The sequence below is a fragment of the Heloderma suspectum genome, chromosome 4 (genome assembly GCF_057233095.1).
Source record: "Heloderma suspectum isolate Gila_16-S chromosome 4, 16-S_ref, whole genome shotgun sequence".
Classification (NCBI taxonomy): Eukaryota; Metazoa; Chordata; class Lepidosauria; order Squamata; family Helodermatidae; genus Heloderma; species Heloderma suspectum.
In genome coordinates, this window is record NC_139461.1 from 211,369,628 (window position 1) to 211,386,054 (window position 16,427).

At 43.3% G+C, this 16,427-nt stretch overlaps 1 protein-coding gene across 1 annotated transcript in view; it reads right to left on the reverse strand.

Annotated features, from left to right (window-relative positions):
- Positions 1-16,427, reverse strand: part of ST6GALNAC3 (ST6 N-acetylgalactosaminide alpha-2,6-sialyltransferase 3) — a 416,154-nt gene that overhangs the window by 227,412 nt on the left and 172,315 nt on the right. The window contains exon 2 of the mRNA XM_084852184.1: positions 9,298-9,492. Within this exon, the coding sequence (XP_084708310.1) occupies positions 9,298-9,492 (195 nt within the window). The remainder of the gene's footprint in view (positions 1-9,297; positions 9,493-16,427) is intronic.

Consider the following 16,427-nt stretch of genomic DNA (forward strand, 5'->3'; position numbering starts at 1 on the left):
ATTGCGGAGTTCCAAATACCTGTGCTCTATTTCTACTCCTCTGGGATCTTAAAGTAAGGCCTAGAAGTTATATTTTTCTTTGTCTTTGTTCTGTGCTCCCTCTGAAGAAGCATAATGATGTAGAAATCCTAGAAGCTACTGTGTCATCTGGCGCATCAGACAATTGGAAAGTGTAGATGAAATCGTCAGGCAGTGCAAACATTGCACAAAAGGCAAGCCCAAGCTGTGTGTGTGAGAATAGCTCCTTAGGGCCCATTCATATTGCTGGAAATCTAGAAACCAAAAACACACAGCAGAGTGCAGGACCATGTGCACGTATATCACTGCATGTAGAAGCTAATATATGCATGTGTGTCATGTGCACAATTTCTGTGAACCTCTTAGCCTTTTTCAGACATGGGAGAACTTCAGGAGGTAGAGTACACATATGTGCACCATATCATACGTATATCTCACATCTGTAATGAGCAGTGACACATGCACACCAGGAACCACATGCCCCAGTATGTACAGTAGCATGTATAGACTTTTTTCTTTTTTGAGCCTCCACACCTGAACTGTGGGAGCCTGGTTTAGGGGTGTACGAAACCCCGCTTACTTGGCTCCACCGGGTTCTGCAGGTGGGGGGAGGCGCTCCATCCCTCCCCCCGGAATCCTGGCTGGCTGGCTTCGCTCCGCAGCCAAGCCGCGGAGCCGCCAGCCGGCTCTGGCCGCTCAAAGCTGGACATCCGGCCGCTGGGCAGCCCTGCAGGGACGCAAATGGCGGCTGTTGTAGCCACCATCATTTGCGTCCCTGTAGTGAGCCGTGATAGGTTACGTAAATATTTACATAGCCTATCATGGCAGGGGGAAAACCCCAGCGTATGCAAATGGCGGTAGCTGCCGCCATTTGCGTACACTGGGTTTTTTTCCCCCTTGCCACACGGCTACGTAAATATTTACGTAGCCTATCACGGCAGGAGGGAAAAAACCCCAGCGTACGCAAATGGCGGCAGCTACCGCCATTTGTGTATGCTGGGGTTCCCCCCCCCCCGCCGTGATAGGCTACATAAATACTTATGTAGTCTATCACGGCCTCCACAGGGACGCAAATGGCGTCCCTGTGTTAGCCGTGATAGGCTACATAAGTATTTACGTAGCCTATCACAGCTGAAGGAGGAAGCAAATGGTGGCCGCAGGACGGCCGCCATTCGCACAACAACATGGACGGGAGCAGGTAAGTGCTCCGTTTCGCGCGCCTTTCGTGGGGTGGGGGCGGCGGGCACTTCATCCCGTGCACCTGTCGTGGGTTGGGGGGGCAGGGGCTTCATTTCACGACAGTTTACGGGGGCATTTGGCCTCACCGAGATCCGTCGCAGAATTCTCTGACATCCCTAGCCCTGTTACCTTTGAGTGGCTAGATTTCTAGCCTTACACTGAGGTTATCAAACCATTCTGCTGACATAAACCACTTTTAACTTGGAGTGAAAATTACCAAATGGTTAGAAAATAAGGCATTGATTCACAGTGCTATATTCAATAAATCAGCACCTCAGTGTGGCTCTATGTTTCACCCTCTTAAGTGCTACATATATCTTACGGAAGATATACAATCTCCAGGCAAGTACTAAGTGTTACACAATTATTTATTAGGCATCTGTGAATTATAAATACTGTTGTTGATGGAAGATGTTAGGGTTCACAACCCAATCAACAAATGCTCTCCCATATACTAGTAACTGGCATAGCTGAAGGAATGGTGTTTGCCTGGAAGTCTCCTACAACTCCCACAGTGACAACAGTTTAAATCATGGGCTAAGATATGGGGAGTGCTCTCTCATACTGGACCCCAAATGTGTGGCCTTTTATCTAAGTCAGCGTTTCAGTGATGTGAGTGGATTAAAGAACCTAAGTATGTAAAAAGAGTCCTGCTGTATCAGATCAAAGGTCCATCTTCTCCAGCATCCTGCTTTCCTCACTAGCCAACCAGATGCCTCCAGGGAGCTCACTAGCAGGGTTGGTTCTACCATTCTCAGGCCTAGTCCCCCCCCCTTTTTGCATTACAGTAATGGGCCAACAGTTTGAATGAACTGTTGTGAGCTTGAGATGGCTCTCTTCCTACTTCCTGGCCCCCTTAGCTTTTCAATCAAAGAGCTTGTTTGAAGAGCTTAAGAATGGAGAGCTGGAAGAAGGGCTCTACTTATGGTGGCCATTTAAGCATCACCAAAAAAGAGGGCAAACGAGGATACCAATTTGCATAATATTTGCTTATGCTAATTTATATCAATAGATGCACATTTAGAAATAATTACTATAATTTAAATAGAAATACAGTACATCTCGCCATAGTGGGGAAGACTGTGACCAGGTGAGCTGTGTGCCTGCTCAGTCTGCTGTCCAGGTACTAACTGTTGATGAGCAACTTCAAGGCCCCTGCTGTCCACCCTTCTTATGGTTCTTTATCTTAAAACTGGACTTAGACTGGACAGCCCTTCAAATAGAGGACACCTTCAAACAGAAGTCTGTCCTCTGGCAGCCCACCAAACAGAGGCCTCTCCTCTGTAAAGTAGACATCTGGCCATTCTAGCTCTTCTCCTAATTATTCCATATTCCTCTACTTTGCCCAGCCCTGCCCCTTATTCATATTGTGTTGCTTCACTGAAGAACTAAGATGTGAGGAAAGAGAGTTCCTGAGACTTCCATATCCAGTGGCTCTTCAAATAAACAGTGGCAGTGGTGCTCTCTTTGTGTCCATGGAGGAAAGACAACCTCAGGGAACCATTCAAGGTGGCAGATATTGTCTGTACTGAATACTGCAATGTGCATGGGTCAGGGAATACATCCCAGATGTTTAGCATGACCAAAAGATGGAAATACCACATTGCATGGGGATAATTCCAAGATTCATCTACCGGATGCAACATATTACAGCCCTATTCAGGTATTCTACATCTCGGTACAATAAACGTGTAAGGTGAGGGGGTATGGTAACCCTGCCCCCCTCCTCCCATTTTTCTGTTGCCCTCTATTCATGGAGAGTGACTTTCTGAAAAGGAGAGACTCCTGTATCCATAGAGGATCTCCATGCAATCCGGAATGCTATAAAATCAATGATCAAAATTGCGTGGAGAGGATTCTAAAGAACAGCATTCTTCAAGTGAGGATCATTTTGTTTTATTTAAATTAACATTTGCCATCAGAATGAAGAAAAGACAAATAGTGAGGGACACATTTACTTTCAGGATGGGCTCAAAACGTTAAGATTCAAACTCAAAGTAGCAAAAGGAGTCTTCTGGCACCTGGAAACGAACAGATATCTTGTGCATAATCAAAGTTATAGGAGATAAACCCTATACCTTATAGTATAAGGTGAGATCAATCATTCCTCATAAAATGCTAGCTAATTTGGCACACATACTGCATTTGTAGGGAGTGGTGAAATTATTTCTAGACTTTTTCTTTTTTTCTCACTCTTTAGAGCAGGGGCAACATGTGGCCCTCCAGATATTTTGGGCTACAATTCCCATCATGCTTCACCATTGGCTATGCTGGCTAGGGCTGATGGGAGTTGTAGGCCAAAATATCTGGAGGGCCACAAGTTGCCCACCCCTACTTTACAGAATACGCAAAAAAGTGACAATTTGTCTTTCTCCTTTGTCTGGGAAGACAATTTCATTTCTGTCCCAAAGTTATACAACTATAAAGGAGTGATAGAGGCAGAATTATCCAGGGTTTCATGTGGTAGGAAATCTTCTGCTGTTGCAAAAGCATCCCCTCAAAAGTTAAAATATGAGACACAGGAATTCCACCTCATTGCAAACTGTGCTGGGCAGTGGGAAAACTGGGGAGAGGGGGATAGATCAGTGATCAAGACTGATCAAAGTAGAGACAATAAAGCGGGATTAAAAGCAAAACCAATGAGGAAAGACTGAGGGGGGATGGTCTGTTCAGCAAGGAAAAAGGACATAGAGGGGCAGGATAATAATCTATCAAATATATCAAACAATGTCAGGAAGTGGGGAAAACACATTTGTTCACCTTATCCTTTGTGAACATGTCAAGCAGCCATGGAATTACATTACAGGTCTATATATTTAAGCAAAATATTACAAAATCTGGTAACTGAGTATAATTCCTTTCTGCTCTTGTTGATTTAAAAGGGAGGCATGCAGAATTGATCTCAATTACAGAACTGACATCTCTGCAGCTTCAGACTTAATAATTGACATACCCTACCCCACCAAGCCCAAAGAAGCACTTTCAATGGCCACTTATTTTCAGCCAAAGCAGTAAGGACAGGAATGTTTTCCTATTCCTACACAGCTATACACATTCATCTCCAAAATACACACCAAATCCAGATGTGCTGGATCTATTTGTGAATCCACAATTTTGCCAAGGCATGGTCCAAAGGCCCGTCATGCAGTAACCTTGGTCTGGATCTGGTCAGTTCCTGGAAGGAAAACCACTTTGGAACCTCATGTGTATGTCACCTTAGTTCCATAATGGAAGAAAGTTGGATTATATATGTACTTAAATAAATAAATAATTTTCAAATTTTCCCAGAATAGTTCAATATTTAGATAATCCATATGATCTGCAACACTCATTTTCCAGCATTCTGAATCACATGGAGAATGCTCCCTTCTTCATAAAGTCACCCTCCATGTGAGGACGGCAATGAAAGTGATGACGTAGGGGGCAGAGCTAGCACGTGCCCCCTCCTCACATGCTTACTGTCGTCCTTTTCATAGTGCGTGAATAGGGCTCCTGTGTAAACAATAACTACTCTGCTTTGGTAGAATTATTTGAAAAATCAACATCACAGGAGGGTGAACCAGTTCGCCTCTGCAAAGTAATTTTTTAAAAGCCCTTGAATAGCTCCTTCAAGTGAAAACATTTTTGTATTTTAATTTCTTTTCAGTGTACCCATTTAGTCCATATACAATCCAACGCAATTAATAGGACACTCTTTCAGCACATCTGTTAAATTTTTATCATCAGAACATCATAACTGCACCCTTGAAAAAGCCTATTCCTAACTTCGAGATTAGAGTTGCAATCCTATACATACTTAACTGGGAGTAAGTATCATTGAACTCAGTGAAACTGACTTCTTAGCAGATATGTATCGGAATGTACTCTTTAAAAATGTATGCTAGCTCATGCTAGGAGGTCTTAACAAATTAAATATAATACAACTCTGACATTACCCTGGATTCCAACATACAGAACCCCCAAATTAGGGGAGGATTCTCATAAGCATTCCTAGATAAAACTTTTTTTTTATATACCTGTTACTATAGTTACGACTCTAAGAGGGCCATAGCAACAGCATTGTATCATGAATAGCTTTAATCAAAGTTAGCAAAGATAGGCTTTTTCTCTGCAGTTTATACAAAGTATGAAATGAGAACATTTTAATTGTATTTCATTAAGAAGAGGTTGTGCAAGGGCCACAGTAAACATTTGGCTAATCATGCATAGCTCTGCTATCACACTAATCATGCATAGTAGAGCCTTGCGTGATTAGCCAAATGCTTAGTTTGGCCCTGAGAGAAGTATTCGCAAGAAAGTTCACCTTCCCCAACTAAGTCAGCCTTTCCCACAGGCCATGCTGGCTGGGAATGATGGGAGTTGTAGTCTAACACATCTGGAGGGCACCAGGTTGGGCAAGGCTACTCCAAATGATCCCCTTCATGGATCACTTCCTTGTTGTGGTGAAGGGGCTTGCGTAGCTCAGTGAAGCCATAAGCTATGCCGTGCAGGGCCACCCAAGACGGATAGGTCATGGTGGAGAATTCTGACAAAATGTGATCCATTGGAGAAGGAAATGGCAACCCACTCCAGTATTCTTGCCAAGAAAACCCCATGGAATGTATCACAAGGCTAAAAGATATGACGCGAGAAGATGAGCCCCTCAGGTCGGAAGGTGTCCAATATACTACTGGGGAAGAGCAGAGGGAATTTCCAAGTAGCGCCAGAAAGAGTGAAGCGGCTGGGCCAAAGCCAGAAGGACACTCAGCTATGGATGTGTCTGGTGGTGAAAAGAAACTCCAATGCTGTAAAGAACAATATTGTTTAGGAACCTGGAATGTAAGATCAATGAATCAAGATAAGCTGGAGGTGGTCAAACATGAGATGGCAAGATTGAACATCGACACCTTGGGAATCAGAGAACTAAAATGGACAAGCAAGGGCGAATTTAATTCAGGTGACCATTATATGGGCAAGAATCCCTTAGAAGAAATGGAGTAGCACTCATAGTCATTAAAATACTGTGGGCAAGAATCCCTTAGAAGAAATGGAGTAGCACTCATAGTTAATAAAAGGGTGAGAAAAGCAGTACTGGGGTACAATCTCAAAAACGATAGAATGATCTCAGTATGAATCCAAGGCAAACCATTCAGCATCAAAGTAATTCAGCTCTATGCCCCAACCACTGAGGCTGAAGAAGCTGAGATTGATCGGTTCTATGAAGACCTACAACGCCTTCTAGAACTAACACCAAAAAAAGATGTCCTCTTCATCATAGGGGATTGGAATGCTAAAGTAGGAAGTCAAGAAATAACTGGGATAACAGGCAAGCATGGCCTTGGTGTACAAAATGAAGCAGGACAAAGGCTAATAGAGTTTTGCCAAGAGAACACGCTGATCATAGCAAACACTCTTTTCCAACAGCACAAGAGGCGACTCTACACATGGACATCACCAGATGGTCAATATCAGAATCAGATTGATTATGTACTTTGCAGCCAAAGATGGGGAAGCTCCATACAGTCAGTCAAAACAAGACCTGGAGCTGACTGTGGCTCAGATCATGAGCTGCTTCTTGCAAAATTTTGGCTGAAATTGAAGAACGTAGGGAAAACCACTAAACCATTCAGGTATGACCTAAATCATATCCCTTATAAATACACAGTGGAGGTGAGGAATAGATTTCAGGGATTAGACCTGATAGACAGAGTGCCTGAGGAACTATGGACGGAGGTCCATAACATTGTTCAGGAGGCAGCAACTCAATCCATCCCAAAGAAAAAGAAATGCAAGAAAGCCAAGTGGCTGTCTGATGAGGCTTTACAAGTAGCTGAGGAAAGAAGGGAAGCAAAAAGCAAGGGAGAAAGGGGAAGATATAGCCAACTGAATGCAGAGTTCCAGAGAATAGCAAGGAGAGACAAGAAGGCCTTCTTAGATGAACAATGCAAAGAAACCGAGGAAAACAATAGAATGGGAAAGACTAGAGATCTTTTCAAGAAAATCGGAGATGTCAAGGGAACGTTTTGTGCAAAGACAGCCATGATAAAGGACAAAGAAGGCAGGGACCTAACAGAAGCAGATGAGATTAAGAAGAGGTGGAAAGAATACACAGGAGAACTATACAGGAAAGATCTGAATGTCCCTGGTAGCCATGATAGTGCAGTCACTGAACTTGAGCCGGACATCCTAGAGAGTGAAGTCAAGTGGCCTTAGGAAGCATTAGTAACAACAAAGCTAGCAGAGATGACAGTATTCCAGCTGAGCTATTTAAAATCCTAAAAGATGATGCTGTTAAAGTGCTGCACTCAATATGCCAACACATTTGGAACACTCAACAGTGGCCACAAGACTGGAAAAGGTCAGTTTACATTCCAATTCCAAAGAAGGGCAATGCCAAAGAGTGTTCAAACTACTGTACAATTGTGCTCATTTCACATGCCAGCAAGGTTATGCTCAAAATCCTACAAGGTAGGCTACAGCAGTATGTGAACCAAGAACTACCAGAAGTACAAGATGGGCTCGAAGAGGCAGAGGAACTAGAAATCAAATCGCCAATATTCGCTGCATCATGGAGAAAGCAAGAGAATTCCAGAAAAACGTCTATTTCCGCTTCATTGACTACGCTAAAGCATTTGATTGTATGGATCACAACAAACTGTGGCAAATTCTGAAAGAGATGCGAGTACCAGACCACCTTACCTGTCTCCTGAGAAACCTGTATGAGGGTCAAGAAGCAACAGTAAGAACCGGACAGGGAACAACCAATTGGTTCAAAATTGGGAAAGGAGTACGACAAGGCTGTATATTGTCACCCTGCTTATTTAACTTATATGCAGAGTACATCATGAGAAACACCGGCTTGGATGCATCACAGGTCAGAATTAAGATTGCCGGGAGAATTATCAACAGCCTCAGATACGCAGACGATACCACCCTAATGGCAGAAAGCGAAGAGGACCTAAAGAGCCTCTTGTTGAGGGTGAAAGTGGAGAGTGCAAAAGCTGCTTTGAAACTCAACATTAAAAAAACTAAGATCATGGCATCTGGCCCCATCACTTCCTGGCATATAGAAGGGGAAGAAATGGAAGCAGTGACAGATTTTATTTTCTTGGGCTCCAAGATCACCGCAGATGGTGACTGTAGCCATGAAATTAAAAGACGCTTGCTCCTTGGGAGGAAAGCTATGGCAAACCTAGACAGCTTAGTAAGAAGCAGAGACATCACCTTGCTGACAAAGATTCATATAATCAAAGCTATGGTTTTCCCAGTAGTAACGTATGGCTGTGACAGCTGGACTATACGGAATGCTGAGCACTGAAGAATTGATGCTTTTGAACTGTGGTGCTGGAGAAGACTCTTATGAGTCCTCTGGACTGCAAGGAGGTAAATCAGTCCATCCTAAAGGAAATCAACCCTGAGTGCTCATTGGAAGGACAGATACTGAAGCTTAAGCTCCAATATTTTGGCCACCTAATGCGAAGAGAAAACTCCCTGGAAAAGACCCTGATGCTGGGAAAGATTGAAGGCCAAAGGAGAAGGGGATGGCCGAGGATGAAATGGCTAGATAGCATCACTGTGGCAATGAATATGAACTTGAGCACACTCCAGGAGAGAGCGCAGGACAGGAAGGCTTGGCATGCTGTGGTCCATGGGGTCATGAAGAGTTGGACACGACTTAATGACTGAACAACAACAACAACCCCAAATGATATACTAATGCTTTTGGAAAGACAAATAGTTGGTTTGCTGTTTGAAGGGATTTGAGATTATTTGGTCTTAACTCACTTATTCCTGTTGTTGTTCAGTGAAAATAGCTTAGGCCGCAATCCTAAACACACTAACTAAGGAATAAGCCCTACTGAACAAAGGTAGAGCTCTCTTTAAAACCTCAGGTATGGACCATATTTATTAGTCACCTTTTTTTAAAGCAGCTATTGTCACTTTTCACTGGCAAGACAAAATAAGGATATTCAGGCATTATTTTCTTTTATATTAATCATTAGCTTTATTGATAATATAATGTATTGTCTACATTAAAGGTGCTCTAATATGAATTCTTACCTCTTGTGTTCTCACATTAATATATCCATAGTGTGTCCTTTGAGGTCGTCTTTGTGTATAAGAGAATGGCATCCATTTGACACTGGTTTGTCCAAAGCAGTTGAGTATCAGAGGAAAGTTGACTTCATTCGTAAGGCGGGCAATAATCAGGAGCAAGAATGCTGCCACAAAACCTACCACAATAATAGCCTTGCGCTGCAAATAGGAGAGAAAGGAAAAAAAATTGAACTAGAAATAAGCATTTTTTCAGCTTTTGAGGTGGCGATACCTGAACCTTAATTCAGTGTTCTGTATGTACTTTGACACTCTAGTGCAACTGGAGACTCCCTTTCCCTATGCATTTCGGTAGAGGAAATCGGTCTGTATACACAAAGTAATGATTAATCCCACCACCACCATACACGCATTGTATAGGGAAGCCATTCCAGATGGGGGAACTTCATGCAGACATTTGAGTCAGTCAAATATTCATGAGGGTTTCCTAAATTCAGAAAGTGGTAGCAGTTTTTGAAACTATACGGTTACAGAGATGGGGATCTGAATACATTTCCATTAATAAATTTGTTTCAAAAGTTTGGGGAGCAGGATTTTGTGAAAGCGATTTCCCTTATCCTTTCTTGTTCATTTTTTACATTTATTTGTTTGTTTGTTTATTTCATTTCTATACTGCCCAATAGCCAGAGCTCTCTGGGCGGTTCACAAAAATTAAAACCAAAGAGCACACAATAAAACAATACAAAATATATAAAACATTAAAACCACAGTAAACAATACAACCAGAATAAAACTAGAATAAAACCTAGCAGCAATGCAGTGATTTAAAATACAGATTTAAAACAGCAAAGCTAAAAGTCTAAAGAGCTAAAATGCCTGGGAAAATAAAAAGGTCTTCACCTGGTGCCGGAAATAATACAGCGTAGGTGCCAGGCGAACCTCACTAGGGAGCACAGCTGGGGTGCCACAGCAGAAAAAGCCCTCCTCCTAGTAGCCACCCCCCTCCTTTCTTTGGCAGGGGCTCACGGAGAAGGGCCGCTGAGGATGATCTTAAGGTCCGGGCAGGCACATATTTTAATTTTTAAAAAAGGTTTTTAATAGTTAAAATTACGTTAATGCTAACTCCTTTTTTCTAGTATTGTTATACAGATGGGATGAATAGCTTCTTTCAGGGTCTTCAAATCCACCCTGAGCATGCTGAGTTTGTACTGTGTATGTACAAATGACTATAGATTGCAAATAGTGTTTCTTTTCAAACTAGCACCAGCAGTTTCCCATCCATCCTCCTACATCGTCATGGCTAGGGGAATCACTTGTTAAGAAGAAGTGGATTCTTTCTTTTAATGACTGTGTCCCAAGGGGACTGCTGGTTGAGAGCTTCTCATTCCCTTCTCTGAAGCTGGCTCATGATAAGACAGAGACCCTATGGGTGGGCAGTTCCTCAGGTCCAGGAATTGGGTTCTTTCCTGTTCTGGATGGGGTTGCACTTCCTCTGAATGTACAGGTCCATAGTCTGGGGGTGCTCCTGGATCCATCTTTGTCACTGGAGGCCCAAGTGGCCTCTGTGGCTTGGAGCACCCACTACCAACTTCAGTTGGCACCTCTTCTTAGATAGAGATAGCCAAGCTACTGTGATTCACAGACTGGTAACCTCCCGACTAGACTGCTGTAATGCACTCTTTGTGGAGCTGCCCTTGCACTTGGTTTGGAAACTGCAGCTAGTGCAGAATGCAGCAGATAGGATACTCAGTGGAGCACCTAACTATACACATACACCTGTGTTAAAAGAACTGCAATGGCTGCCTATTAGCTGCTGAGCCATGTTCAAGGTTCTGCTATTAAAATACAAAACCCTAAAAAAAACAACTTGGGATCAGGATACTTAGCAGAGCGACTTCCCCTGTATACACCCAGCCAACCTCAGAGATCTTCTGAGGAGGCTTTTCCAGTCATTCCACATCCAATAAATGTCACCAGGTAACAACACATAAGCAGGCCTTCTCAGTAGCGGCACGTACAATCTGGACCACTCTCCACTCTTACGGCTTGAGAAGCAGAAACTGTGGTAACTTTCAAATGCCTCTTGAAAACATATATATTCACATAAGCTTTCCCTGAACTGTAAGGGATTGTGTCACTGACCAGTTTTATTGTAATTCTTGCTGTAAAAGTTTTAAATTATTTATTATTTTATATTGTTTTTATATTGTATATAAATCTTAATATGAATCACTTGGGATTTTTAAAATAGTAAGCAGTATAGAAGTATCAAAAATAAATAAATAAATATGGAGTAGTGGGGACTATATAGAGAGGACGGTGCCCATATAATGTGGGTTTAGGATGATGTGCGAAGAAAGCCATGAGAGACACCAAGAGGACAAGGAATGTAGGGTTGTAATACTGAGAGCTGCAGGAGAGTTGAGTTGATGTGGGAACGAAGTGATATTGGGTGGCAGAGTGAGAATGCAAAGGGAGAGGTGTAAATTAGATCTGTCTATTTTTCATGTCTGGGTCAGTTGGCGTCCCTCCTCTTACTGCAATATTACATTGCCCGCTATTTAATCATTATACTGAAAGCAATTCCATGATTGCAAACAGCAGTAGAAAAGGAGCTGCAGTAAGAGAAAACAAATTAATGAGTTTGGAAAATCCTGATGTTCTTTAAAGTGAGTAGTATTGGGCCTTAATGATGGCTTTCGAAGCTTGAACTTCAGCCACTGCATGCATTACCACCAAAGCCGGGGTATACTGTGTCCAGCACATCCTCAGTTAGTAGCTTTGGGAGAAGAATGAAAGGACAGAATGACCCAGCTGGGAGACAATGCCAGGTGTTTTGGTGCCTAAACATGTCATGGAGCTGTTGTTGTTGTTGTTCAGTCGTTCAGTCGTGTCCGACTCTTCGTGACCCCATGGACCATAGCACGGACAGGCCTTCCTGTCCTGCGCTCTCTCCCGGAGCGTGCTCAAGTTCATATTCATTGCATCCGTGATGCTATCTAGCCATCTCATCCTCTGCCGTCCCCTTCTCCTTTTGCCTTCAGTCTTTCCCAGCATCAGGGTCTTTTCCAGAGAGTTTTCTCTTCGCATTAGGTGGCCAAAATATTGGAGCTTCAGCTTCAGTATCTGTCCTTCCAATGAGCACTCAGGGTTGATTTCCTTTAGGATGGACTGATTTGACCTCCTTGCAGTCCAGGGGACTCGTAAGAGTCTTCTCCAGCACCACAGTTCGAAAGCATCAATTCTTCGGCGCTCAGCCTTCCGTATAGTCCAGCTCTCACAGCCATACATTACTACTGGGAAAACCATAGCTTTGATTAGACGGACCTTTGTCGGCAAGGTGATGTCTCTGCTTCTTACTATGCTGTCTAGGTTTGCCATAGCTTTCCTCCCAAGGAGCAAGCGTCTTTTAATTTCATGGCTACAGTCACCGTCTGTGGTGATCTTGGAGCCCAAGAAAGTAAAATCTGTCACTGCTTCCATTTCTTCCCCTTCTATATGCCAGGAAGTGATAGGGCCAGATGCCATGATCTTCGTTTTTTTAATGTTGAGTTTCAAACCAGCTTTTGCACTCTCCTCTTTCACCCTCAACAAGAGGCTCTTGAGATCCTCTTCGCTTTCTGCCATTAGGGTGGTATCGTCTGCATATCGGAGGTTGTTGATAATTCTCCCGGCAATCTTAATTCCGACCTCTGATTCATCCAACCCGGCATTTCTCATGATGTACTCTGCATATAAGTTAAATAAGCAGGGTGACAATATGCAGCCTTGTCGTACTCCTTTCCCAATTTTGAACCAATCGGTTGTTCCATCTCTGGTTCTTACTGTTGCTTCTTGACCCTCGTACAGGTTTCTCAGGAGACAGGTAAGGTGGTCTGGTACTCCCATCACTTTAAGAATTTGCCACAGTTTGTTGTGATCCACACAATCAAAGGCTTTAGCGTAGTCAATGAAGCAGAAATAGACGTTTTTCTGGAATTCTCTTGCTTTCTCCATGATGCAGCGAATGTTGGCAATTTGATCTCTAGTTTCTCTGCCTCTTCTAAACCCAGCTTGTACTTCCGGTAGTTCTTGGTTCACATACTGCTGAAGCCTAGTTTGTAGGATTTTGAGCATCACCTTGCCGGCATGTGAAATGAGCGCAATTGTGCGGTAGTTTGAACACTCTTTGGCGTTGCCCTTCTTTGGAATTGGAATGTAAACTGACCTTTTCCAGTCTTGTGGCCACTGTTGAGTGTTCCAGATTTGTTGGCATATTGAATGCAGCACTTTAACAGCATCATCTTTTAGGATTTTAAATAGCTCAGCTAGAATACTGTCATCTCCGCTAGCTTTGTTGTTACTAATGCTTCCTAAGGCCCACTTGACTTCACTCTCGAGGATGTCCGGCTCAAGTTCAGTGACCGCACTATCATGGCTATCAGGGACATTCAGATCTTTCCTGTATAGTTCTTCTGTGTATTCTTGCCACCTCTTCTTAATCTCATCTGCTTCTGTTAGGTCCCTGCCTTCTTTGTCCTTTATCATGCCCGTCTTTGCACAAAACGTTCCCTTGAGATCTCCAATTTTCTTGAAGAGATCTCTAGTCTTTCCCATTCTGTTGTTTTCCTCGATTTCTTTGCATTGTTCATTTAAGAAGGCCTTCTTGTCTCTCCTTGCTATTCTCTGGAACTCTGCATTCAGTTGGGTATATCTTCCCCTTTCTCCCTTGCTTTTCGCTTCCCTTCTTTCGTGAGCTACTTGTAAAGCCTCATCAGACAGCCACTTGGCTTTCTTGCATTTCTTTTTCTTTGGGACGGATTTCGTTGCTGCCTCCTGAACAATGTTATGGACCTCCGTCCATAGTTCCTCAGGCACTCTGTCTATCAGGTCTAATCTCTGAAATCTATTCCTCACCTCCACTGTATATTCATCAGGGATATGATTTAGGTCATACCTGAACGGTTTAGTGGTTTTCCCGACGTTCTTCAATTTAAGCCGAAATTTTGCAAGAAGCAGCTCATGATCTGAGCCACAGTCAGCTCCAGGTCTTGTTTTGACTGACTGTATGGAGCTTCTCCATCTTTGGCTGCAAAGGACATAATCAATCTGATTTCGATATTGACCATCTGGTGACGTCCATGTGTAGAGTCGCCTCTTGTGCTGTTGGAAAAGAGTGTTTGCTATGATCAGCGTGTTCTCTTGGCAAAACTCTATTATCTTTTGTCCTGCTTCATTTTGTACACCAAGGCCATGCCTGCCTGTTATCCCGGTGATTTCTTGACTTCCTACTTTAGCATTCCAATCCCCTATGATGAAGAGGACATCTTTTTTGGGTGTTAGTTCTAGAAGGTGTTGTAGGTCTTCATAGAACTGATCAACCTCAGCTTCTTCGGCCTCAGTGGTTGGGGCATAGGCTTGAATTACTGTGATGTTGAATGGTTTGCCTTGGATTCGTACTGAGATCATTCTATCATTTTTAAGATTGTACCCCAGTACTGCTTTTCCCACCCTTTTGTTGACTATGAGTCAATCCCTTCTTCTAAGGGATTCTTGCCCACAATAGTAGATATGATGGTCACCTGAATTAAATTCGCCCATGCCTGTCCATTTTAGTTCGCTCATTCCCAAGATGTCGATGTTCAATCTTGCCATCTCATGTTTGACCACCTCCAGCTTACCTTGATTCATTGATCTGACATTCCAGGTTCCTAAACAATATTGTTCTTTACAGCATCGGATTTTCTTTTCACCGCCAGACACATCCACAGCTGAGTGTCCTTTCGGGTTTGGCCCAGCCGCTTCACTCTTTCTGGCGCTACTTGGAAATACCCTCTGCTCTTCCCCAGTAGCATATTGGACACCTTCCGACCTGAGGGGCTCATCTTCCGGCGTTATATCTTTTAGCCTTGTGATACGTTCCATGGGGTTTTCTTGGCAAGAATACTGGAGTGGGTTGCCATTTCCTTCTCCAGTGGACCACATTTTGTCAGAACTCTCTGCCATGACCTGTCCGTCTTGGGTGGCCCTGCACGGCATAGCTTATGGCTTCACTGAGTTATGCAAGCCCCTTCGCCACAACAAGGCAGTGATCCATGAAGGGGAGTGAAGCTACATGGAGCTGTAGGTACTTCTTTATATGGACACACCAGGCAGGATGTGAAACATATTGGTTGGATCCAGGGCCGGCATCAAGGGCAGGCACCTGCTCAGGACCTGCCCTCTGAGAAGAGCCCCTCTGAGTTGCTCCTCCTCTCTACTACTGCAACTTGCTTGTTCACTTTTCTCTCACTCTGGCCCAGATAACAGTGGTGGTGAGAAGGAGAAAGAGATGCCCCTGCCTACTTGCTCACTGGCTCTCTGCCTGTCAAGCAAGCAAGTGTTAACAATAATGAGAAAGAAGATGAGGAGCAACAGCAGTTAGCTGCAATGGGGGTGAGAAGGTAGACTTACAGAGGGTGGTGGCCCATTATTATTATTATTATTATTATTATTATTATTATTATTATTATTATCATACATTAACAATTTCTATACTGCCCAATACCCAAAGCTCCCTGGGCAGTTTAGAAAATATTAAAAACTTAAAAATACAATATAAACCATACTATAAAAACCATCACAAACAAAATACTCAACAATAAAAATCCTGGAACCGATTAAAACGTTATTGTATGCTGTCAAATGACAGGGAGTAGAAGAAAGTTGTAACCTGGCACCAAAAGGTGCCAGGCAGACTTCAGTGGGGCAGGTATTCCACAATTGGGATGGGGGAACCACTGAGAAGGCCCTCTCCCTTTTTGCCATCATCCGAACCTCCCTCAGAGGAGGCACCTGGAGGAAGGCTTCAGATGAGGATCGTAGTGTATGGGTATATTCATGTTGGGAGAGGCACTCCATTAGGTATTTTGGTCCCCACCATTGAGGATGTGTTTCCCAAGGGCCCCAAAAAACCTGGAACCTGCAGTGGTTGGATCCTAAGATGCACAAGTGAAGTTTACATGACTACATCTCTAAGCTTAAAATTAGAAATCAATCCAATGGTGCTGAAAAAAGGAATATTGTTGTTCAACGAGCCTCAGTGGAAATGTTTGTATCTTACTTCTTGAATGTTTATTGCTCAAAGTTGACATCTACGTATTGATGAAATATACATG